The sequence below is a fragment of the Mustela putorius genome, unplaced genomic scaffold (genome assembly GCF_011764305.1).
Source record: "Mustela putorius furo isolate JIRA1106 unplaced genomic scaffold, ASM1176430v1.1 tig00000281_pilon_pilon_pilon, whole genome shotgun sequence".
Lineage (NCBI taxonomy): Eukaryota > Metazoa > Chordata > Mammalia > Carnivora > Mustelidae > Mustela > Mustela putorius.
Window position 1 is genome coordinate 17,852,876 of NW_025421343.1, and position 24,243 is coordinate 17,877,118.

At 39.7% G+C, this 24,243-nt stretch overlaps 1 protein-coding gene across 3 annotated transcripts in view; it reads right to left on the reverse strand.

Annotated features, from left to right (window-relative positions):
- The window catches only part of ACOXL (acyl-CoA oxidase like), a 350,659-nt gene that overhangs the window by 8,134 nt on the left and 318,282 nt on the right, over positions 1–24,243 (reverse strand). For all 3 annotated transcript variants that reach the window (XM_004770976.3, XM_004770974.3, XM_013044972.2), the window contains one exon: positions 20,100–20,201. In XM_004770976.3, coding sequence (XP_004771033.1) covers positions 20,100–20,201 — 102 coding nt within the window. The remainder of the gene's footprint in view (positions 1–20,099; positions 20,202–24,243) is intronic.

A 24,243-nucleotide genomic window follows, 5' to 3' on the forward strand; every position in this document is an offset into this window, starting at 1 on the left:
GCTTAATTGAAAGAGAATTTCAGTTGCAGAGAGTAGTTTATAAAGCCAATGATTGTCTAGTCAGTGGGGTATCTGGGAGAGAATTTGAATGGCAGGCTGGAAGTCTCACGGCAACCCACCGCCCACCCCACTCTTCTCATTTGGTTTAGAAGGCAAATCACCAGGACTACCCTTATAACTAAGTGCCATGCCTTCATCATCTCTACTGGGGGCTTTAACTTCCAACAAAAATACTCAGTAACATCAAAGTGTCAAGGATGGGGGGAAAAGGCAGAAAATATTTGCAACTGGGGATTCCAAGTCTTGTGAATGTTTTGGTTCTCCCGCATCATTAGAAGAAAGAAACAGATGGGGCCTGGTCAGACCTAACCAGAGTCAGACCGGCACGTCTCTACGCTTTACTTCATGGGACTGTAGTGTTTCCCTGCTCCTGGAGATTTCTTAAACAAGGAGGGGCAGCAGGGGTTCATCTCCAAGGCCTGAAGTCTGTCTAAAGTGTGGGTTAGAGGTCTGACATCAGAACTGGTTGGGAGGACGAGGTGAGATAATTATGTGAAGGCCACACTGTAAGCTGTGAAAGGCAGCAAAATGGAGCTGTTGACTCTTAATCCCCCAAATACCATCAGGAGGGCCTTTAAAGGCTTCCAAGAACCTCATATCCAGTAAGTTTTGATGTAAATCTGGTGTTTCTTCTTTAAAACAGATTTAAAGACTATTCTTCTTTAAAAAGGTATATATCAACACATATGCCTTTCATCAGCTAGTGGGTGGGCTCCACTTGTGATGTGATGACAGCCTGAAAATGACAAGCTCGGGAATAGGTACAAAGATGTTTCTTATTGTATGATTTGGCCCCTTTTATAGGTCTATGCGTGTGCACATGTGCCTGTGAATGAAATCATATCACAATGTGTTGCTGCATTTCAGTGAATATCACCTTCTCTAGAAGGTTATTGAAAGTGTGAAATAAAATGAGTATCGACGTCCATCCCTCAGGCACATGCTAGCATCTCTCATCAAGGGAAAGACTGATTTATCTTTATTATCTGTCTTTATCCTCCATAGAGAAGTCATGCACAATCCTCTACTCTGTTATTATACTAAAGATCTGGTGTGAGAACCCCTTCCAGTCTTGTTCTGTAGCCCCCTGATTCAGAACCTCACCAAGTTCCTTAGATTCTTGCCTCACATGATTACCTTCCTCAAGTATTGTTTTGATCTGATTATTTCTCTTCTGAGAAGCCAGAATCATTTCCACCTGCTTCTCAGGTTAAAGTAAAATTATTGATTGTGAACTTGAGTCCTTTAATGGTATTTGGTTTATTGTGTTCCCACAGCTAGTTCCGTCACCTATGGCCCAAGCACAATCTGCCCCTTTTACTTGGGCCGACCAAATTTATCTTGCTTTCCACTTGACGCTCTTCATTACCTTTAACTAATTCACCACATTTGCCATTCTCCCTTATATGAGTTATAACTTAATTCGGCCTCTTTCAAGCTTTTGGTTCTTGGGTACAGATCGACTGCCTGAGTACAATCATCGTGAAATAGTTGCTGTGTTTGCTGAAAGAGCATGAACATGTCATTTAACTTTGCTGCAAGTCATATACCTCATAACTGCTACAACCAGAGTTTTAATCCAGAGCTTTCTGCTTTCACAGACCCATCTACCCATTTTGCCTCCATCTCCCCAGGACCCCCTTCCATCCCTGGAGCTTACAGAGTGTTGCAATGAGGAACTGCCTCTCCTGTCTCAACTTGTGACCCCTGATGTTCTTCCTAAGTCAGAATTGATATTCCATAGGTGCCATGTGTGGGGAACATGGGTCTGTCTGGCAAGCCGCACCAGCTCGTGTTCCCCAAGAGGACTAGGGCAGCCATGGGCAGCCCACAGGGCCTCTAAGATCTTGCCACTAGAGGGAGTTGCTGAGGATGTTGTCTTCAGAACTAGCTGCCATGATACAGAAGGGCCAGCCTGATGACCAGGAGGCTCTTTCAGAGAAAGAGAAGCCTCCAAGTCTCCAGAAACTATGCCTGGGCCAGTGAGGCTCAGATGCAAGGGTATTCAAGAAATGACAGATTCTCTTCCTCTGAAGGGAGGGTCACTTGCTCTGCAGAGTCTTCTTCAGTAAGTTGGATGAACTCTGTTGCACTAGGTCTTCAGGCCCTCCCTGCTCCTCTGGTCCATACCTTAAGTCACCAAACACAGTTCAGATCTCTTCAGAAGAGCAACATGTTGACTGTCAAATAATGGTCAATGAAAATCATCACTGTAATCTTCAGCTACTAGACTTTCAAGCTCACTGGAGTGACAGAGGCCATGATTTTACTTCTCTCCTATCCATTCACCTTTCCTAAAGAATTGCCAATCTCTATAGACAAAGGGTCAGAGTGGTAGGTCTGTATCAGATAATCTGCCCCCTTAGCCCCAAATGCCTGGCTAGTGGTAAATGTAAAGAAAAACATACCTGAAACATTCACATGGGGGCATAATAGCACACTATGTGCTATGATTTGAGCTGTCTCAATTTACACAACAACCATTGGAAAGGGAAGCTCTCTGCCTTTGTACTGACCACTCACATCTCAAGGCAGCCAGACCTTAGTTTAATGGGCCTGCTGGTTTAAACTGGTTTTCTCCATAGCCAAGTCCCATTAGCAAGAAATGAAATTCTGTGGTTCTATTAAATAACCAGGACTTCAGCTTCCTATTTTCTCTGAATCAATATAAATCATATTTTATTTGATTAGTTCTTCAACTAATAAAAATATTTAGCATAATCTGAAATGTTGGAATAGAGAAATTGCCATCCTTACCAAACAAAAACAAAACACCTCATTTTGCTAAACCAAAGAGTTCATTTGAGGAGAGACAAATTAATCTCCAAAATGTTCCTCCTATGGCAATGTTCTTCAACCAATAAGTACACAACCTTATTATTTCCTAAATATAACTGACAAAGCCCATTTCAGTAAAAGATTAGGACTTTGAATCCTGACATCATGACTTCCAAGCCATGATACCTTTCTTATCTTTAAAATTTAAGGATTGAGTTTGGCACAAAGTGAGTATTCACAAGTAGTACTATTAACATGTGTTCTTCAATCAGTAAGAACAACGATTTCTTTACAACTCTGGCAATTTCCATTATGAAGTCTGCTTGATCATCATCACCTAAAACAAGAAAGCTGAGACAGAGACATCAACTTTAACCACTTAATAAGAACTTCTGACATTTATTCATAGTGGTACTGATTCATAAGAGGAAAAGTTTTAAAAGAAGAAAAGTGCATATAGCTTTCCCTTTAGAATACAGGAAACCATATAAAAGTATTGGCAATGGAATTAAAGTAACCACAATGCCGCTCTTGGTAGCATTTTCTACAAAGACATTTACATGAAACTAGAGAGAATATTAAATTAGGTGGTTATAATAAAGCTTTACAATTAGTTTCACACCTTTTCGTACAAAAGAATACGGTATTTTAATCAACTGATAGTTCAATCTTGTAAATATAGACCCAAAGAAATGTGAGCATACTGAAGAAGGAATCATTTTCAGTCCAAAGTGTTTTTTTTTTCAAGAAGGAGAAGCCCAACAAACTGTCAGAACTAAATGTACAGTAAGAATCCAAGTTATTATGGAGAAATTCTGTGGCAATCAGTTCTGGAATTTTAAATTTCATGGACGCAAACAATTTCAAAAATAATTTGGAAGGACTTCTAGTTAGGATATAGAAAGATTTAAGAGAACTTTGCCTCCACAGTAACAATCAGAAGTTGAACCCAATGGAGAATGAAAGATATCTGTAGTTTAACATCCTCCCAGCTCAACTGCTGATAGGACAAAGAGAGCACTATGGGGTTGAGGGTGGTGGTGAAGCTAGGCACAACAACCTTGGTCTAATTCAAGCAGTCCCTGTTCAACTTGACTCTTGGTGGAATCTTAATAAAAGATATAGGTTGAAGTAAGGCAGTAAACCTTTTTATTCTTAGATGTCACGATTGAGTACTTAGAAAGTCTCAGGGAATCTATAAATAATATACTTAAACTATTGGATGAGTTAGTGAGTTTACGTATACAGAACAATGTACAAAAATTAATCATGCCTGTACTAAACATGGAATATACATATAGAAAACTAAAATTTAAAATGCATCATTTGCAAGAGCTTTAGAAAATTTAAAAAACACTGTGATAAATTTAATGAAATTTGTTCAAGAACTCTGTTACTGAAAATTACAAAACACTGCTGGAAGGAATTAAATAAATGAAGAGATATACCATGTTCATGGATTATTAAAATACCAATTCTCCCCAAACTGATATATAGATTTAATGCAATCACAATAAAAATCCTAGCTGCCCCTTTTTAAAAAGATTTTTATTTGTTTGACAGACAAGTAGGCAGAGAGGCAGGCAGAGAGAGAGAGGAGGAAGCAGGCTCCCCGCAGAGCAGAGAGCCCAATGAGGGGCTCAATCCCAGGCCCCTTTTATATCCCATGAAATTCACAAGCAAATTCTAAAATATGCAGAGAGATGCACAGCTTTTGGAATAATGAGAACAGTTTTGAAAAGGGCTGAGATGTCTGGAGGCCTTACATTTTCTGGTATAAAATTTATTATAATAATCAAGACAGAATTAGCAAAACGGAGACAGGTACATTAGTGGAATAGAATAGAGAGCCCAGAAACAGACCCACACTTACATGGTCATTTTTTTTTAATAAAGATTATATTTATTTATTTAACAGAGAGAGAGAGAGATCACAAGTAGGCAGAAAGGCAGGCAGAGGGTGAGCGGGGGAAGCAAGCTCCCTGCTGAGCAGAGATTCCTGATGTGGGGCTCCATCCCAGGACCCTGAGACCATGACCTGAGCCAAAGGCAGAGGCTTAACCCACTGAGCCACCCAGGCACCCCTACATGGTCAATTTTTTTCTAATACAGAAAACAAAATATTTCCATGGATAGAGGATGATCTTTTTAACAAATGAATACCTTGAACACCTGGATAACCATATAAAAAGCAATGAACCTCAACCCCTACCTCTTACTGTACTCAGAAATTTATCTGAGATAGGACCTAGACTTAAATATAAAATTAAAAATCACATAGCTCCTAGAAGAAAGCATGAAAGAATATCTTTGCAACCTCGGGTTAGGCAAAGATTTCTTAGACAAGGCTCAAGGACTAACAAAAAATTTTAAGTTGATAATATTTTTTTCATTAAACTTAAAACCTTTAGCTTCTTAAAGATACTACTAAGAAAATCAAGTGGTGCCTGGGTGGCACAGTTGGTTAAAGTGTCTGCCTTTGGCTCAGATCATGATCCTGGGGTCCTGAAATTGCCAGCCTCAGTCTCCCAGATCAGTGGGGAGTTTGCTTCTCCCTCTCCCTCTGCCCCACCCCCCAACTCATGCTTTCTCTCTCTCTTTCAAATAAATAAAATCTTTTTAAAAAATAAAATGAATAGGCACAGACTGGGAAAAATCCAAGTACCAGTATGTAGAATGTGTAAGTCTTATAACTCAATATTTAAAATAAGAATAGGGGCGCCTGGGTGGCTCAGTGGGTTAAAGCCTCTGCCTTTGGCTCAGGTCATGATTACAGGGTCCTGGGATCGAGCCCCGTATCAGGCTCTCTGCACAACAGGGAGCCTGCTTCCTCCCCTCTCTCTGCCTGATTCTTTGCCTACTTGTGATCTCTGTCTGTCAGATAAATAAATAAAATCTTTAAAAAAATAAGAATAATAGCTCACAGTTTGAAAATGGGCAAAAGACTAAAACATAGGAATAACCTATAGGAATAAGCAACTTGAAAGGGTGCCCAACACATTAAATACCAGGAAAATGAAAATTAATACACAGTGAGCTATTATTATGCACCCACTTGAATAGATAACATTTAGAAGGCTGACACCAAATGTTGGTAAAGATATGGAACAATAGGATCCTTATATGTTGTTAGTGGGGATATTAAATGATACAACTGGGGCACCTGGGTGTCTCAGTCAGTTAAGAGTCTGACTCTTGCTTTCAGCTGAGGTCATGATCTCAGGGTTGTGAGATGAACCCCACATCAGGCTCCATGCTTGGCAGGAAGTCTGCTTGAGATTCATTCTCTCTCTCTCTCTCTCTCTCTCCCCCTTTTACCAACCCCCACATGCATGTTCTCTCACTCTCTCTCAAATATATGAATAAATCTTTAAAAAAATGATACGATCACTTTCATAGAACTCTTTTTGGCAGTCTCTTAGACAGTTAAATAAATGTCCACCATACCACCCATTAAACCTTCTTCTAAGTATTTACCAAAAGAAATGAAAAGTAGTAACAAAACTTGTACAAAAATGATCCTGATGGGGTGCCTGGGTGGCTCAGTCATTAAGCTTCTGCCTTCAGCTCAGGTCATGATCCCAGTGTCCTGGGATCGATCCCCATGTCAGGCTCCCTGCTCAGTGAAAAGACTGCTTCTCCCTCTCCCACTCCCCCTGCTTGTATTCCCTCTCTTGCTGTCTCTCTCTCTCTGTCAAATAAATAAACAAAATCTTTTAAAAAATGATCCTGATAATTTTATTTATAATAACATTGATCCATGATATCGTATGTGTTCTATCAACAGAATAAACAATTTTTAACACAAACTTTTCTACTGCAAGAAAAAAATTAAAAGTAAGTCTTAAAGCCTTCGGTTATTTTTTCTTCCCACAGTGCATATAAATAAGACATTGTACCCTAATGAACATGGAATGATGCAGCTGAGGTCAGTTGGAAGTAACATGGTCAATTCCTTGAGACTGACATAGCAGAAACCTAGAGAGATCAGCATTTGTGAAGGAGAAGGGGTTGGGAGAGGTGTCTATGATGAAATACCACTTGGGGGGGGGGAAGAATGAACTATTGAACATCTTAGAAACATCAGACTGAGCAAAAGGAGAGTTCTATCTGCTTCCATTCCTATGAGGCTCTAGAGCAGGCAAACTGAGTGTACTGACAAAGTCAGAACCCCAGGGGCAAAGGAGAGGATCAATGGAAATAGGGCTGAGGGAAATTTCTTGGGTGATGGGGTGTACATTATACAGTCTACCATTTGATTAGTCAAAACTCACTGAACTGTACCACTAAGATTTGTCTACTTCAATGTAAATAAAGTAGACCTCAATTTTTTTTAAATTAAGAGAAAAGGAAAGAGAAAAATCAATATGGGAGAACCAACACATAATTGCCAGCATTGTGTGTGTGTGTGTGTGAAGTAAGGATATCAAAAAAGATGGATCACTATCACTATTTTATTTAAATGGTAATATTCAGCACCTAAAAAGTAGGATGAACATAATAACATTTTAAATGAAAAATTATTTTTCATTATGGAAAATATATTTTATTTTCTTCATTTTGCCATGGATAGGTTAACTCTTTTCCTGGGAAAATTCCTTGCTTGGGCTTACAGGAATCAGGATTGTATGGTTCTCAGTCCAGCAAGGACTGGAAAGGATCCTCCATATAAAGTCAAGTATTGTCACTGCATGAAACAGTTGCAGGCAGACCTTTCAGGATGAGAACAGAGGGATTGGGGATGGTTCAAATGAAGAAGGACTCAACAAATTGAAGATCCAGGGAGGTCACCAATCTGAGTTCAAATGAACTCAGGAAGCTCTCCAGAAAGCATTCTATTAGATACCATTTTTTCTTCTCAAAAATCAGTGAAAGCTCACTTCCAGGAGAATGGATATACCTTTCCCCATTCTCCCACTAAACACAACTGAAAACCCTGCACATTCTATATATAACAAACATAAGAAAACTCTGAAAGGTGAGGAGAAGACTGGGACACTGGGAGTTCAGGAGTGACACACTGGCAAATTCTCCAGGTTTCCCTTTTACCTCATGTATCCCACACTCAGAGCTAAGAAGCTGGCAACCCAGGAACATCAACAGATGCAGACAAAAATCCCAACAAAAGATGCTCTCTCAGTAAAAAGGGGCAGCCAAACAAGACAGAAAATTTTGAGACAATAACCACCCTACTCCAGCCAAACACCACAGAAAACCTGTAGCTCTACCACCCATGTCTCTCAAGGCTGACTGGTGAGTTCATTCTTCTAGTCTTCTTGCCAGGCTAATGAGGTATCTGCCATCACATCAGTGGAGACCACATGGGGAACCTGGACTCCCACCTTTATTTAAATGGTAATATTCTGTACCTAAAAAGTAGGATAAACATAATAAAATTTTTAATGAAAAAAATATTTTTCATTATAGAAAAACTTGATATATTTTATTTTCTTCATTTTGCCATAGATAGGTGAACTATCTTCCTTTACCTGGAAGTAGAGATGTACTCCTTCCACTTCCAGATGGAGCACTGTAGAGGAGGTCTAGTAAGAGGATAACCATTACTTGGTGATAGTAAAGACACTACCTATGTTCATGGAAGTCACGTGGGGAGCAGCAATGAGGCTCTCTTATCCCTCACCAAGAGCAAGGTGTCAGTGGAGGCCTAGCTGGCAACCGAAACTTCCATCCTCACTGAGCAGGAAAAAGGAGCACCCCTTGTATCAGCAGAAGTTGAATGGAGAATTGACTTCTTACCCTATAGGGCAGTAATGAGGTGGTGTACTCCTTTTCTCCCACTGGAGCACTGGATTGAAAAGAGAAGGCTTAAATAAAATCCAAAGTTTCATAATTTCATACCCCAAATGTTTAGGTTTCAATAAGAAGTCAACTGAAGAAAAAGACAATCAATATGTGCCAACACTGAGATGACAGAAATGTAGAATTATCCAACAAAGATTTTAAAGTGACCATCATAAAAATGCTTCAACAAGCAGTTATGACCACACTTGAAACAAATGAAAAAGAAATAGAAAATCTCAGCAAAGAAACAGGATATATAAAAAACAAAATAGGAATGTGAGGACTGAAAATATAAGGACCAACATAAAAACTCAGGAGATAGTCTCAATAGCAGAATGTAGGAAATAGAGGAAAGGATGGTAAATCAGAAAACAGAAAAATATAAGTTACTGACTCTGAACAGTGGAGAGGAAATAGACTGGAAAACAACAACAACAACAACAGAGATTCACGGACATGTGTGATTAGAACAAAAGATTGAACTTAGAGTTCTAGAAGAAGAGAAAGAGGGCAGGACTAAAAAGCACTTGATGAAATGACCAAAAAACCCTATTTTGACCAAAAGACACAAACCAACCAATTCAAAAAGTTGAGCAAACCTCACCCAGGATAAACTCAAAGGAATCCACACATGGCACATCATAGATGAATTTTTGAAAACTAAAGACCTACCCCTCCAAAAAATCTTGAAAGCAGAGAGAAATACCACACTTTACTTATAAGGGGAAAAGATTTGAATAACAATAAATTTTCATTATAAACCATGGAAGCCAAAACTACTTTCAGGTACTGAAAGAAAATAATCCTCGTCCCCAAATCCTATATCCAGTGAAATACTGTCCCTATTTTCAGATGACGTGTTTGTCTCTGTAGAAAATTCCAAGGTGGGGCACCTTGGTTAAGTGTCAAACTCTTGGTTTCAGCTCAGGTCATGATCTCAGGGTTATGAGATCAAACCCCATGTCAGGCTCTGTGCTTAGTACGGAGTCTGCTTGCGACACTTTCTTTGTCTCTTGTCCTTCCCATTTCAGTTCTCTCTCTCTCTCTCTCTCAAATAAATAAATAAATAAACCTTTTTAAAAAGAGAAATTTCCAAGGAATCTGCAAGAATTCCTAGAATTAATAAGCAAGTTCAGCAAGATTATAGGACATAAGATCAATATATAAAAATCAATCATGTTTCATATACTAGTGATGGACATGTGGACACTTAAAATCAAATATGCAATACTATTTACAAATATGTCCAACTGATTCTAGATAAAGATTTTAAAGCAAGTCAGTGGAGGAAATATAACCTTTCAACAAACTGTTCCTGGAGCAACTGGACATTTTGACCAAAAAAAATGGATCTCAACCCAAGTTTTCTACCTTATACAAAAATTAACTCAAGGGGCACCTGGGTGGCTCAGTGGATTGAACCTCTACCTTCGGCTCAGGTCATGATCCCGGGATCCTGGGATCAAGCCCCTCGTCGAGCTCTCTGCTCAGCAGGGAGACTGCTTCCCTTCCTCTCTCTGCCTGCCTCTCTGACTACTTGTGATCTCTCTCTGTCAAATAAATAAATTTTTAAAAAATCTTAAAAAAAACCACTTCAAAATGGATCATGGACTGATATGTAAAATGTAGAAGTAAAAAACATTTAGAAAAAAACTATAGAATAAAGTTTTCAGGACCTAGGGATAGGTGAATTCTGAGACATGGCATCAAAAGTACAAAAGGAAACCTGATAAACTGGATTTTACCAAAATTAAGAACTTCTACTCTGGAAAAAGGCTATGTTAAGAAGATGGAAGGACAAGCCAGGTGGAAATATTTACAAGCTATGTATCCCATGAAGGACTAGTATCTAGAATATATAAAGAACTCTAAAAACTCAACAGTTAAAAAAAATCCCAAACAATCCAATTAGAACATGGGCAGAAGATGTCAGAGCAGACATTTCACCAAGAAGGATACACAAATGGTACATATACACATGAAAAAGTGTTCAACATCACTATCCATTAGGGAAATGCAATTTAAAAACCACAATTAAATATTACTGTGTACCTATCAGAGCAGCTAAAATAGAAAATAGTGACACCACCAAAAGCCAGTGAAGACATGAATCAACTCCTATATTGCTAGTGGGAATGTTAAATGTTACAGCCACTTTGAAAAAACAGTGTTGGCAATTTCTTTTTAAAAAAATCAATATGTATCCACCATTTAACCCAACAAATGCATTCTTGGGTATTTACTCTAAAGAAATTAAAGCCTATATTCATATCAAAACCTATACATGAATGTTTATAACAGCTTTATTCCTAATAGTCAAAACTGGAAGAAGACCAGATATCTTGCAATGAGTGAATTAACAAAGTGTGCTACATTCACTCCATGGAGTACTACATTGCAATAAAAAGAAACAGACCACTGACACATGCAACCACTTGGATGGATTTCTAGGAAATTATGCTGGGTAGAAAAACCAGCCCCAAAATGTTGTATATTACGTGATCCCATTTACACAGCATGTTGGAATGACAAAATTATAGGAATGGAGAACAGATTCGTGTTTGCTAAGGATTCTAAGGGAGGCAAGGGAAGGAAAGAGGGTGTACCTATAAAATAGCCAGAGGAGGAACCTCTGTGGTGATGAAAAAGTTCTGTATATTTACTGTATCCATGTAAAAATCCTGGTGTGGTATTACAGTATGGTTCTGCAGCTGATATCACTGGGGGGAAACTAGGTAAAAGGATAGGAAATCTCTCTGTATTCTTTCCTACAAGTGCAACCAGATGAGTATGTCCTAGCTTGCTAAATTATCACAAAAGGAACATACTCATGTAAGCATCATCCAGATTAAGAAATAGATCACCTGTACCCCAAAAGACACTGCAAAAAGTCATACACTTGAGCTGGATATTTTTCTTACATTGTCTCAGAAACAGCCAGTTTGATTACAGAATTAATGCCTGATAGTTCTGTGATAGAAATGACCAGCTATCCAGGGAAAGAGCATAAAGAAGAGTCTTGGTTTTCTACAGACTCATGCGTTCTCACAAGTGGGTCTTGTCCATTGTCTGTTCTTTCAAATGGGACCACCCCTCCTTGCTTTCTTTGCACAGTTCCTAATACCAAATGCTTTCAATTCCCTAGAAGAAGCTTCTAAAATCAAAGGAAAAAGGTAACTTAGCATCAGAAAAAAGAAAAGCAAAACAAACACATTTTATTTTGTAAAAAATATTCATTTCTAAAAGCTGGAATATTAATTCTACCAAAATGGATATAGTAGGGATCATTCCTGTTTTAAGTTCAATAATTCATTTAAATTTTATTATTATAGAATCATAATAAAACCCTCCTTGTCCTTAACTGTGACCGGGTCTGCCCTAATCTGTTTAGACACAGCTGACTCCTATCTCCTGAAAGGTCTTTCCGGTGTAATACAGCTACTCTTTGGAACAAATTCCACCAGTGGGAAATTCTTGCTGTGCATGCTGGGGTAAGGGGATGAGCTCAGAGACTTTCATGGAGGATGCCCCCATTACCCAGCATTTCAAGGATCACCCCAAGGAACCCAGGATAATGCAGCTGCCAGAAGAACTCAGAGGCTGGAGCTCACAAAACAAGTTGCTCTCTCCCATGGTTCTAACAAGTTATCTGTACTATGGGGCAAAGCATGAGGGTGGACCAGGTGGCTGCCATGCGGAAACCAGGATGGCAGGAGTGGTGACCTCAGAGTCCCTGGCCAAATGGAAGAAATCAAATCCCACTTATATTTTCTTAACCTCAGTTGATTGGCCTATGTTTATAGTTCAACAATGTTTTTAAGCTGCTGAAGAACAGCCTTGGCCAGGGGTAAAGGGGAAGGGGAAGGGAAAAGTGATTTCTCACTTTCTTAGTGGCACTCCGTTGGTATTGGTATTTTTCTTTTCTCTCTTTTTGAGTTCTTGGGTCCAGAAAGAGAAGGTAGACCAGGATGCATTCATATTCTAGTTGGTTCCTGCTATCTCCTGGAGGTGAACCAGAGGGGCCTACAGAAGTGAAGAGAAGTTCTGGGGATGCTTTCAAAATCTACGAAGACTCTAAAATTTGACTCAGTTGCATTCCCTGTATGACCACTCCATTGTGCTGTCTTTTCATAATACCTTAGCTTCTTGACCAAAGCCACCAAAGAGGAGATGTCTCTCCCCACCCTGACGGAATGGGTGTTATACTCCACACTGGCTTCTCCACTCAGCCTAAAGGACATAAGCAAGTGTCATAACCTCATCATTTGCTTGTAGCCAAGTCAGATAGACCTTGCTGCGTGGGTGGGACAGGGGTGAGGAACCAAAGATTCCTTTTCAAATTCCTTACAAAGGAAAGCAAGAGTCTGTGGGTAGTAAATGAGGCCAAAGAACCGAGAAACTCAACCTGCCTTTCCTGGTCCAAGTGTGCTTTTAACATCCTGTGCCTAAAAGCCCAGTTCACATTGCATTTGACTCTGGTATCTGAGCATCTCTTAAGTTGCCTTGATCCAGGTGGTTTGGCAAAAGGGAAACAGAAGAATAGGATATCTGAGGGTCCGTTAAAAAGAAACCTTTAACAGAAGCAACATGGAAAGTAGTCTTACTGTATTTGTAGGATGTGAAGGGCATGTGTACTATTTCTAAGCCTCATTGGTACAGGTATGATGTATATGTTCTTGAAGTTGAGATCTAAGGAGAAAGGCTAACATCCCAACACCATCTTTCAAGCTTGGAACTCCTCCCTACGTTTCCCTCCTATTTTGTTTCTTGTACCCCAAACCTTTTGGTCACAGGGAAATGACCAAATTTATATTATTATACACTCAGTTCAAAATAGCAAATAAGCACGATCCGTCTTCTGAATTCAAAGGTGCAAAGTAGTGTCTTGGCTTTTGGGGTCTGGTGTCTGCCACACTTCTGCACATTCTTACTCCAAGCCACATTTCCTGAGAATAAATCAGTATGTCACTGAAATCAATGTGGTACATCTCAACTACTTGAATGGCCCAGCAATCCATGGCTTGAATGTTCTTCCCCCTTGTTGATTCAACCATTTGTTTGGCTAAACTGAAACTAAAACCCAAACCTTAGTGGTTGTTATAGACTTGAGCAGGTAACAGGTTAAGAGGTCACTTGCCATCAACAGTCTTCCATGACTTCCTTGCTGTCACTGGGTCCCTGAGCAGAGAAAGGATGGTTCCTTTCAGTGGAGCTCACAAAGGCTATTAGGGCCTGGGTCTGTTCCTGTGTCCATTTGCTGGCAAGGGTATAGGAGAGGACTGAGACTTGTCCTGGTGAATCAGGGCTTCATCCTAGCACATCAGGGGGCATACCAAAATGAAAACAGTCTTAAAGGCATAGGGGAATGACTCAGATGGAACAAGGTGCCAGGCATCTGTTGCTGCCCCAGAAAGTGTGCACTTAGGAAGAAATTGACATGTCATGACTCAAATAGGACATTAAGGCAACGTCTGGGTGTAATATGATCAAATACTGGGGTAGGTGGGGCGGTGTCAAGATGGCTTGGACGTGGTCATGATTGGTATTTATTTTCTCTCTTCCCAAATGAAATTTTGGTTTTTAACATTGTTACTCTTTCAGGCTATCTCCCATAGCCTCTGGGTTGGGTTATGCAGTCCTCCCTGACCTTCTTGCAGATCCTTTATAATGTGCTTTCTCACGTGGCTCCATTATTTGGGTTTGGGGCAGGAAATAGAACCTGAATCAACATTTTGCTAAGTATTATTTTCACCACACCGAATAGGGTCTTTTTTGATCTGCAACCCACAGCTGGGCTGTGGTTCTCTCAACACACATAAACTTTAAAGCTTCCCCCTGTGTTGATTTCTTGGCGTGAGCTGACCACATGTCTACATGTACTTGGTTCTTCTTTGTATGTCACCAAGAATCACTGTTCCAGTGCTGGTGGGCACTGACAGAGCAGGACAGGTGTGCCTAGGAGTTCAGGGAGGAAACACTTCACTGAGAAAAATGAGGCTACTCTGTCTAAAACTGAAATTTACTTTAAGGGCTGGCATAAAAAGTAGAAGACCCAAGGCCATTTGCAATAAAATACATCACTTTAAGAGGCTGAAATTTTTGTTTCATTTTGTCTTTTTTTTTTTTTTTTAAAGCAAAATGAAGTTGGTTTTAATGGAGATACGCAATCATTAACAATTAGATTATTTTGAAAGGCTTGCCTTCTTAAAATGAGCCTTGGCTGATTGTTACTCCCTAATGCTGAGAATTATCTGAAGCAAAATAAACACAACTGTCTAGGTTAATGAAGAATGAAACAAGATAATGCCTGGACACTAAATTTTCCAAGAACAAAGGCCACAACTGCGCAATTGTTCTATACATATGTACCCTGCAAAAGTACCTAATAATGAAAAGGGAACAGAAATCTTTTACTTAAGGGCCTTGTTACAATAGAGCCCTGGGGGCAACGCCAGGGGACTGCCTTTGAGCCAAGGCCCTACCTACTTTGAGGGAACCAGAGAACAAGCTAAAAACCTCACCTTTACCACTCCTTAAATCAGCTGCAAATCAGCTTTAGACTCCCAATCCATAAAGTGGATTAACAACTAGCCACACTAACTGGTGCTTGTGGGGATTAGGCAGGATAAAGAATGTGGATGAGCTCTCTCAACAATCAAGTTCCCAACAAAAGAGAGGAGCGAGCTATCACAGCTAGGAAAGGCTGGAGGGGAGACACTTGAGTTTAAAAAGAAAACAAACCCCAAGCCCCTCTCCTGAGGGCTTCAGTTGGACAACGGGGCGCTCCTGCTGCCTTTGCCTTTTGCCTTTGTGGATGGATTTTACTCTCTCTGCCATCAGGCAGGCCTCTGTGAAGCTTCCAAACTCAGGTCACACAAGCAGGATGATGCTGATTCATCCACCTCCTTTTGGGATTAGGAGTTCCGGTTTCTACGCTCAGCTAGTATCCTGGCCGGTTGTTTAACTTTTCTGTTTCTTAGTTTTACTCAGTGGTTGAGTGGGGCCTGTTACCAGCCTTATTTACCTGGAAGATCTTTATGAGAATGAAATTTAATTTTGTTTTCTTTTAGCATAAATATATGCATTGCTTATTATCATTAGCCTAGAGTTTTAGCAGAACTCCTGCATATTCTGAAGTGTTATCATTTACAATCAGCTCAGGCTGATTGTGGCTCCCTGACGCTTTTTTTTTTTTTCCTCTTCATAAACTTTAAATTTTGGAATACTTCTAGATTTCTGGAAAATTTCCAAAGATAATAGACAGAGTTCTCATATGTTCTTCACCTAGTTTCTTCTAATTCTTCTCCTAACACCTAACATAACTATGGTCCATTGTAAAAACTAAGAAGTCAATATTGGTACATTAATATTAATACACTATAGATTGACTCAGATTTCACCAGTTTTTCTACCAATGTCCTTTTTCTCCTTCAGGACTCAATCCAGGATACCACACTGTGCTTCGTCATCATGTCTCCTTAGTCTACTCTGGCCTGTGTTGGTTTCTTAGTTTTTTCCTCATCTTTCATGCACTGGCAGTTTGAGGAGGACTACATAGGTCTTAGGTAGACCGTCCCTCCATCTGGTTGTGTCTTTTTCTTTTTCCTTAGGATTGGATCCGGGTTATGGATTTGGGGGAAGAGTGAAGTGCTCGTCTCACCATACAATGTCACAAGTGCATGCCATCAACACAACTTACTACTGGTGATATTCACCGTATGCACCTGGTTAAGCGGGGGTCTGCCAGATTGCTCCAAAGTACAGTAACTGTTTTCCCTTTCAGTGTTTTGTCCTTTAAAATAAAAGAAAATCACTGAGTCCAACCCACACTCAAGGGAAGGGGAAGAATCTACATACATTAGTAAGAAAGAATGGTCTCTTTGATCCCATTTATGGATCTGTGTAATCATTTATTTATATCATTTTGGATTTCTGTTTAATTATTTTATACTTTGGGTTATAATCCAGGGCTACATTATTTGTTTTGTTGCTCAGATTTCTCCAGCTTTGGCCATTAGGTACTCTTTCAGTTAGCTCCTTCCAGTGTCCCTTTGACATAACGCCACAGTCCTGGGGTATTCTGTTTTTGTTTTCACTCGGGCACCTTCTCACTTTCTAGTCCTGAAAGATGCTCCAAGCTCATCTTAGATATTCACTGCCCCAGTCCTAGAATCTATTATTAGTCCAAGGACTCTGCTTCCTTCTACTGGAAAATGCTATTAGAAACCAAGAACCTGGATGTGGGGTCTACTTGTTCTTACTAGCTAAGGCTGATTTTTATCCAAATAAAATAAATGAAAATGTTTAAAGTCAGAGAAATATGGGTTTTCACTAGTTGTGTTACTTTGGGCAAGTTACTTTCCCATGTTGGTTTCTATTTCCTCATCTGTGTGTAAGGATAAGGAAAAGGATGTAAAGGGCTGTTGTGGGGTCAAGTGGTATAACGTTGAAGGAGCTTCCTGTTTCTGATAATAAAGAACCAGATTTTTTCCCCTCAACTGTTCTTCTGAAAACAACCAAAATTTTTAGAGAAAATACAGGAATCCTCTTCAAAGTACCGATGATCTGGCAAAATAATAATGGCAAAAATTATGGAAAAGTAGGAAACAAAGAAAATAAACAAGTAGAAATTTGCATTCACTCTGAAGGCATTTGCCATTTTCAGCAACATTGAGTTTTCACTTTGACAGCTTCATGGTGGCTGGGGTGGCAGTAGGGGTGATGATAGTCAAAACCAGGGCCAGCAACTAGGCAAGAAATTTAATAGAGACCCTTGCTACAATGAGCTGGATACCAAACAGCTATGACCTTGGGGGAGGGTGAAGGATTTACTGCTCTTATTTAAACTCTCTGAGTCTTACAGGAAACCTCAAGTCTTGAGTTTGGTTTAAGTTGGTCTTAAACTGAAGGCACCTTCAGATGCTATATAAGGGAAAGAAGGTGCTTTCAATTTGGACTTCATGTAAATCTCACAAAACATTTTTCAAAAACAATGACCAGCACATATTAAAAGATAACTATACACAAAGCAGAAATACTAGGCAAAAAGAAATAGACTGGTAAAGTCTTAAGATATTTGGATTATTAGCTATAGACTATCAAATAACTATGCTTCAATGCCCAAAGAAATCAAAGACAAAACTGAATATATCTTTAGGGGATAAGAAACTAAAAAGTTATATAGATGATATAAAACAGAAAACAAAAAATATTTTTTAAGCTAAAAATCCCAACAAACAGGATAAAAAATTTAGGGGATGAGTTAACCAATATATTAGATGCACCTAAAGAAAGAAAGAATCAGTAAAATTGCAGAATTATCATGTGAAAGCATCTAGGTTAATTTCAGTAATTCAATCAACCCTGTCCCCTTTTCACCCATTCACAAGCCCACTCCTCTAAGCACCTCTAGCTGGCCAAGGGTCCCAGACATTTTAGTGCAAAGAAGCTATTAATAACACTTCCGAAACCCTGAAATCCTTTCACAGGGGTGTGGCAGAAGTGGGAAGGGAAACATTTGTGCCAAGTACACTACATTCTTCCCTCTGGGAATACTGAGAGAGCCCAGAGGAGGGGTGACTGCTCATGGCTGGCAGCACTGAGATCTGCAAAAGAAGACCTTGACATGTCCTATAGTTCTTAACAACCCATGTCTAGCCCCACAGATAGTTTGTTCCAAAGCTTCTGACTGCTTCCTGCTTATCTCCCAGGCTGCTACAAGTATCTAGTAAATGAAAAGTGTGGCAAGCATATTGCACTAATACAATACAAAAGCACTTCAGTGTTGTATATGAAAGTTGGTTTCTTTTACTCAGCATTCTTTTGATGTATTATTTATCTCATTTATATCACTGGAATACCTAATCTCATGGATTTAAAATCTTTCTTCATGTAGCTTTTTTTTTTTTTAATCAAAGTATTCTTTTTTCCTCTACCCAAAGTGGGCATTTTCTTTCTGGAAGGTTGTCAGTGTCCAAAGATAGCTTCTGTCAATTTTTTCCTTCCCTATATATGCGTGCTGCACCTCACAATGAGAGGTGAAATCTCTTCTCTTGCCCAAATCCATGCTGGCCTTGAGGCTCCCTTGGGCCAACAGAATGCAGCTGAAGTAATACTATGTTAGCAGTGGCCAAGCCTTGAGATGACTGGCATCTTCCACTTCCTCTCCAGAAGCCAGTCATCATGTAAAACAGTGCACCCTCCTGACACTATTGTACTGTGAGGAAGCCTACATTTGCCCAGCAGCCCCAAGATGATCCTGCCTCCTCAGCTGAGGTGACCAACGTGAGAGTGAAGAAGCCACCCTCACAGCCCCAGCAGATACCTCAGGCAGCAGGAGAACCATCCAGCTGAGCCATGTTCAGATGCAGAATCCTGAGAAATAATAACTGGCTGTTCTAAGCCACTAAGTTTTGGGGTCATTTGTTACATAGCAACAGATAACCAAAACATCTTTCCACATGCTTTTCTTCATAATCATTGTTCCCTGAAAAGGAAAAAGACTCTTCAATATTCTTCAGTGTCCACCTCAGCCTGGCTCCTGCAGATTTCTCCAGGCTTTCACTTGAGATGTCAGCCAAACTGGTCTTCTCGCTGTTTTTTAACGTGTCTGTCCCAAGTACTCCCATTTCTATGATTTTATCACTTCACCAACCCTGTCTGAAGGCTCAACTGCATTTCCCTCTCTTCAATAGCTACCACTTCTTTGTTGGAATTTTCCACTCTTGAAGGTCTAGTACAAGAATGACATTCACTCCTACATGATCTCTGTCCTCTGAATTCTGGAATTATTCATTGGAAAGTCTCTGCTTCCTTGTGTTATTATTTGCATTTTAAAGGCAGTTTTGTGTCCTTGTATATAATAAGCTCCTTTGAAGGCAGAGATTGAGCCTATACCTATTTATGTTATAACATCTAACAGAGGGCCTGGAAGACAGGTCCCTCAGAAAACTCTCAGAAAGTGTGCTTTACAGATGATTATGCTGTTTTGTATATATTTGTTTCTTTAGAGCAGCATTTGGATGGTGATTCCTTGGCTCTATCTTCATTTTCAGGTGTTTTGTAGCTATCACATTGAATTTCCTTTGCTACCTCTGACATGAAAATACCATAGGTCTTTTTTTCTGAATATGAAGAATGAATTAATAGGTTTTGGTAAGGAGAAAATTAAAATCACTTAATACTTTATTTTTTTTTTGCCAAGACAAGGAAAATGCTTTTGATTCCTTCCTCTGCTTTTCATGTCAGAAAGTTCATGCACGGTGAATCACTTCCTTGTCACTTAAACTCTGAAGTGTAATATGATCATGGTAGGCAATGAAAACATGTATGTGAAGTCCCAGAGGCATAAAAATCCATGACTGGAAACTGATAAAAGATTGACAGGACTGTTTTCTAAGAAAGCAAAGAGCTGACAGCTGATGCACAAAAGGTTTCTTCTGTACACCAGAGACCCTTACCTGATTCCTAATCTTCGTGCTGGCCATGGGAGTCAAATATTTATGTTCTAGATACCAGGCTCGCTCCTGGAACACCAGCTTGGTTCCATATAACAGACAAAACTAAGGCATGGGAGAAGAGGAGAGAAATGAACAAAAGGTAATATATTAGAAAATGTAGAGTCTAAAAGAAGGAAGAAAAATAGCATAATATTATATTTCATTAAATCATAAAAGTTTATACTGTCTCAATGTAAATGGTCATATTTTGGACATGTGATATATGTTTTATTTTTAAAAACTATCCTATAGAACACATAAAGCATATGTAAAAGTAGTGAACTGTCATGTGGTCATTCCTCCAGTTCAACAAATATTAACTCATGGTCAATCTTGCTTCATCTGTAACCTCACCCTGTTCTCCCTCATCCCAGGTCATTTAGAAGCAAAGTCCATATATAGTATTTTTAAAAACATGCATGTAGTATTTTTGTTTGCTTTCCTTTTCAATTTATGAAAGAATATTCTAAATATACATTCTGAATGTCATCTTGATTTCCATTGAGCCCGGTTTCATTAAACTTTCATAAAAATAGCATTCCTCATTTACATTTGTTTCAATATTTTTTCCTATTATACTCCTGAAACCTACCCACAGAACTCCTTCATGACATCAGTGGCATCAAGCAATACTAAATGAGTTTTCCTGTATCAAGCAGCAACTTTTTAATTAACTACTTATTTCATTTTTAATATTCAAACCTATTTATATCATATAAAAGCAGAGAGAAGAGTACAATGTACTTCCATGTCTCCATCACCCAGCTTCCACAATTATCCACTCATGGCCAATCTTATTTTATCTCTCCCCCCACTTTCTGTATTATTGTGAAGCAAAGTTCAGTCATACCATTTTATCCATAAGCTTTCCATGTGTATCTCTGAAAGATTGTTTAGAAGTAAGATTACATAAAGTCTACCCAAGTGACAACGACAAAACCCTCTCAATTCAGAGTCAAACAGAAATAATCTGCACGCCAGAATATAATATGTTTTCTATGGTTCATGAGAGTCAGAAATCACACAGTTTGAAGTCACGTAGACTATATAGGCTCTTTCTTCTTTTCCTGAGGTTCTGGGACATCCTTGAGCATTATGGGGAGCCTCAATTATTCAGTCTTCCCAGAAAGGGTTATAGTATGGTGCCATAGCTTGTCTATGAGAGATATTTAAGATTAATTATGGCTCTTTTATGACCTTGCCAACGTTCTGCTTGACTAGTGTAAGCTTCCTTTGGCCCTTTTATATAATGGCAGTTAAGACATTAGCTGACCCTACAGACATAGGCCAAAAAATACTGCCATACATCCTGATAACATGAATTCTTACAAAAACAATAAATTGTATAGCTTACATGACTAAACTGTACCACAAGTCTCTAGGTGAACTTCACATATACTACAAAAATATTTATTGTGGATTCCTAGGGAAAGAAAGTTAATTTGCATCACTCCCGGGTCTACAAACATATAAGGTTAGTGAGAAGATATCCAGAGCCACAGAATATAAGTATGTTTTGAAATAATCTAACTCATCTTCTCACTCAATCCAGAATCCTGTGTCAGCCAAAGTACAACCAAGAAACAGATGACATATTCACATTAGGATGATGTGAAAAGAGTTTAATAAATTATTTTCATAAAGTGGTGGGCAAGTTGTAGGAGAGCCATAAGGGATAGCGCAGTACCCCAGAGCTAGTATGTCTGGAACTGCTACCAGCTTTGGGTTTCAAGGGAAGAGGGCAGGGAGTAGCTATGGATCCTGGAAGAGAGAGCCGTATAGACAGAGACATCTTAAGAGGATGTCTTCAGCCTTCAGCCTAGGAACACAGAAATCCAAGGTGAACCTAGGTGAACCTACAGGGAAGCAGGCAGGAATACCCTGACCTCATTGTGCTCCCCTCTCCAATCTCTAACGGGGGCCTACCAGATCCAGAGGTCAAGGATTCCACTGATGTAGGTCCACTTCCTGGACCTGGAGCAGGGTGGAGAGCGGGCGAGGCCGATAGAGGATATCTGGCACAAATCCTTCTCTAACACCCCTGACAGATGGTGTTCACGCTTCTAGACTACTCCTGTCTGACTCAGGCCCAAACCCATTTGGTCCCACAGAGCTCCTAACAAGCCCTTGACAGCTGACACCATGGCCCAGCCCTGTTCTAGAGTGCTGGCTCTAACCAGTCTCACACTGTGTTTCCTGACTACGTCTGCTCCTCCCTTCTGTTGACTCCTGAGTTGTCTTCCTATTGTCAGTTTGTGGCTCCTGTGTATCTAATGCTTAGGGACACTTTCCTGGCTTTGAACTTCTGCTTTTCTCCCTGAACACAGTCCAGACTCTCCTTAAGCAACCTTCTTTGCCTGTCCTGGTAAACAAATGTCTTGGTTCTCAACAGTTACCAGAATACCACATCTAGGTCCAGATACCACTGGCCCAGCCTCAGACCCTCAAATACAAACTGAATGTCCTTCCTTTGTGTTCCAGACACAGGAGATCAGAGCATTAAGAGCCATCTGGCTCTCAAAGGAGTCCCACTATTGGAAGAGCCATGGAACACTGAGTCATTTCTCTCTGTAGAATAACGAATTTATGGATTGTTCAGTCTGTAGGAAAGTGATCTGGTCCTGCTCATCTCAGTATGCTTAAGGTCTGGTAAAGGAGCTGACACACTGCAAGAAACTGGCTGAAACACAATTTCCTATAACTCCTAGCTATTAACCCCATAACTCTGGCTGCCTAAGGAACAATGAAAAGCATCCAGATAACAGCCCTTAATAAATTTAAAGATCGGTTTCACAGCTCTGCTTAGTTTTTCTTTCTTCAAGACGATCAACCTTCACAGATCCCTATCTCCTGGCTACCACATGGTCTCCAGCCCTCGTGACCTAGGGGCCTCGTGACCTGGCGGCCTCTCTCACTCAAGGTGACTCACAGAAAACTTGAGCAGAGCACCCAAATGTTCTCTCATTACTGTAGTGTCGGCAGCACCATCACTGTCCTGGACTGGGAGTCTACACTTTCATATGCAAGTTAAGATGGAATTTGCTGGGGCGCCTGGGTGGCTCAGTGGGTTAAAGCCTCTGCCTTCAGCTCAGGTCATGATCTCAGGGTCCTGGGATGGAGCCCCGCATCGGGCTCTCTGCTCAGCAGGGAGCCTGCCTCCCCCCCTCTCTCTGCCTACTTGTGATTTCTGTCTGTCAAATAAATAAATTTTAAAAAAAGATGGAATTTGCTTTCATGACAGCCACATAATATTTTTTGAATAAATGAAAGCATGTCATACATAGTTGGTTTAACATCAAATGTTTGTTCACTTGACACTCCCAACTAAGTCTTTTTGCCCATGAACTGTTTTCAACCAACACATACATACACATAAACATCCCTAAAAGATGGTTTTAAATGTGTTCTTTTTTTTTTTTAAAGATTTATTTATGAGAGAGACAGAGTGCACTAGCTGGGGGAGGGGGAGAGGGAGAGGGAGAAGGAGGCTCCCTGACAGGAAGCCTGACACAGGGCTCTATCCCAGGACCCTGGGATCATGACCTGAGCCCAGGGCAAATGTTTAACTTACTGAGCCACCCAGTCATTCCATATTTATTCTTTTAAAAAACAAAATTCTTTGATTCCTTATTCTTTTAAAGTATCATTTTGTTGATGTGATCTGTCGTGAGTTCCCAAAGTCTCTGTGAATCTTGACTCAATACCCTAATATGTTTGTGTCACTTAAAAATTTGTCAAATCCCATCTATAGTTTTATGCAATGGAAACCAGCTGATAGGTCTAAGACTTCTGATTCAAGTATCTGAGAATCCATTTAATGTAATGTCCTCTAACTCATATTTCTCTGGCTTGTCTATAAGGATATCCTGAGAGACCACCAATTTCCCCATATTTTCTCTTTAGTAACCTGATTAAGAAAGGAAATGAGATTCATTTAGCAAGGCTTAGCCATAGTGAACACAGATAGGGTCCTAATGACTATCTCTTTTCTAATTCCTCGTAAGCTATTCTGAATACTCTTTTCTAGAATTTTAACTTGGATTTATGTCAATTTTAAATTCTGTAGTTTCCCAAATCTACTTTTTCCCCCATTTTGAAAAAACGT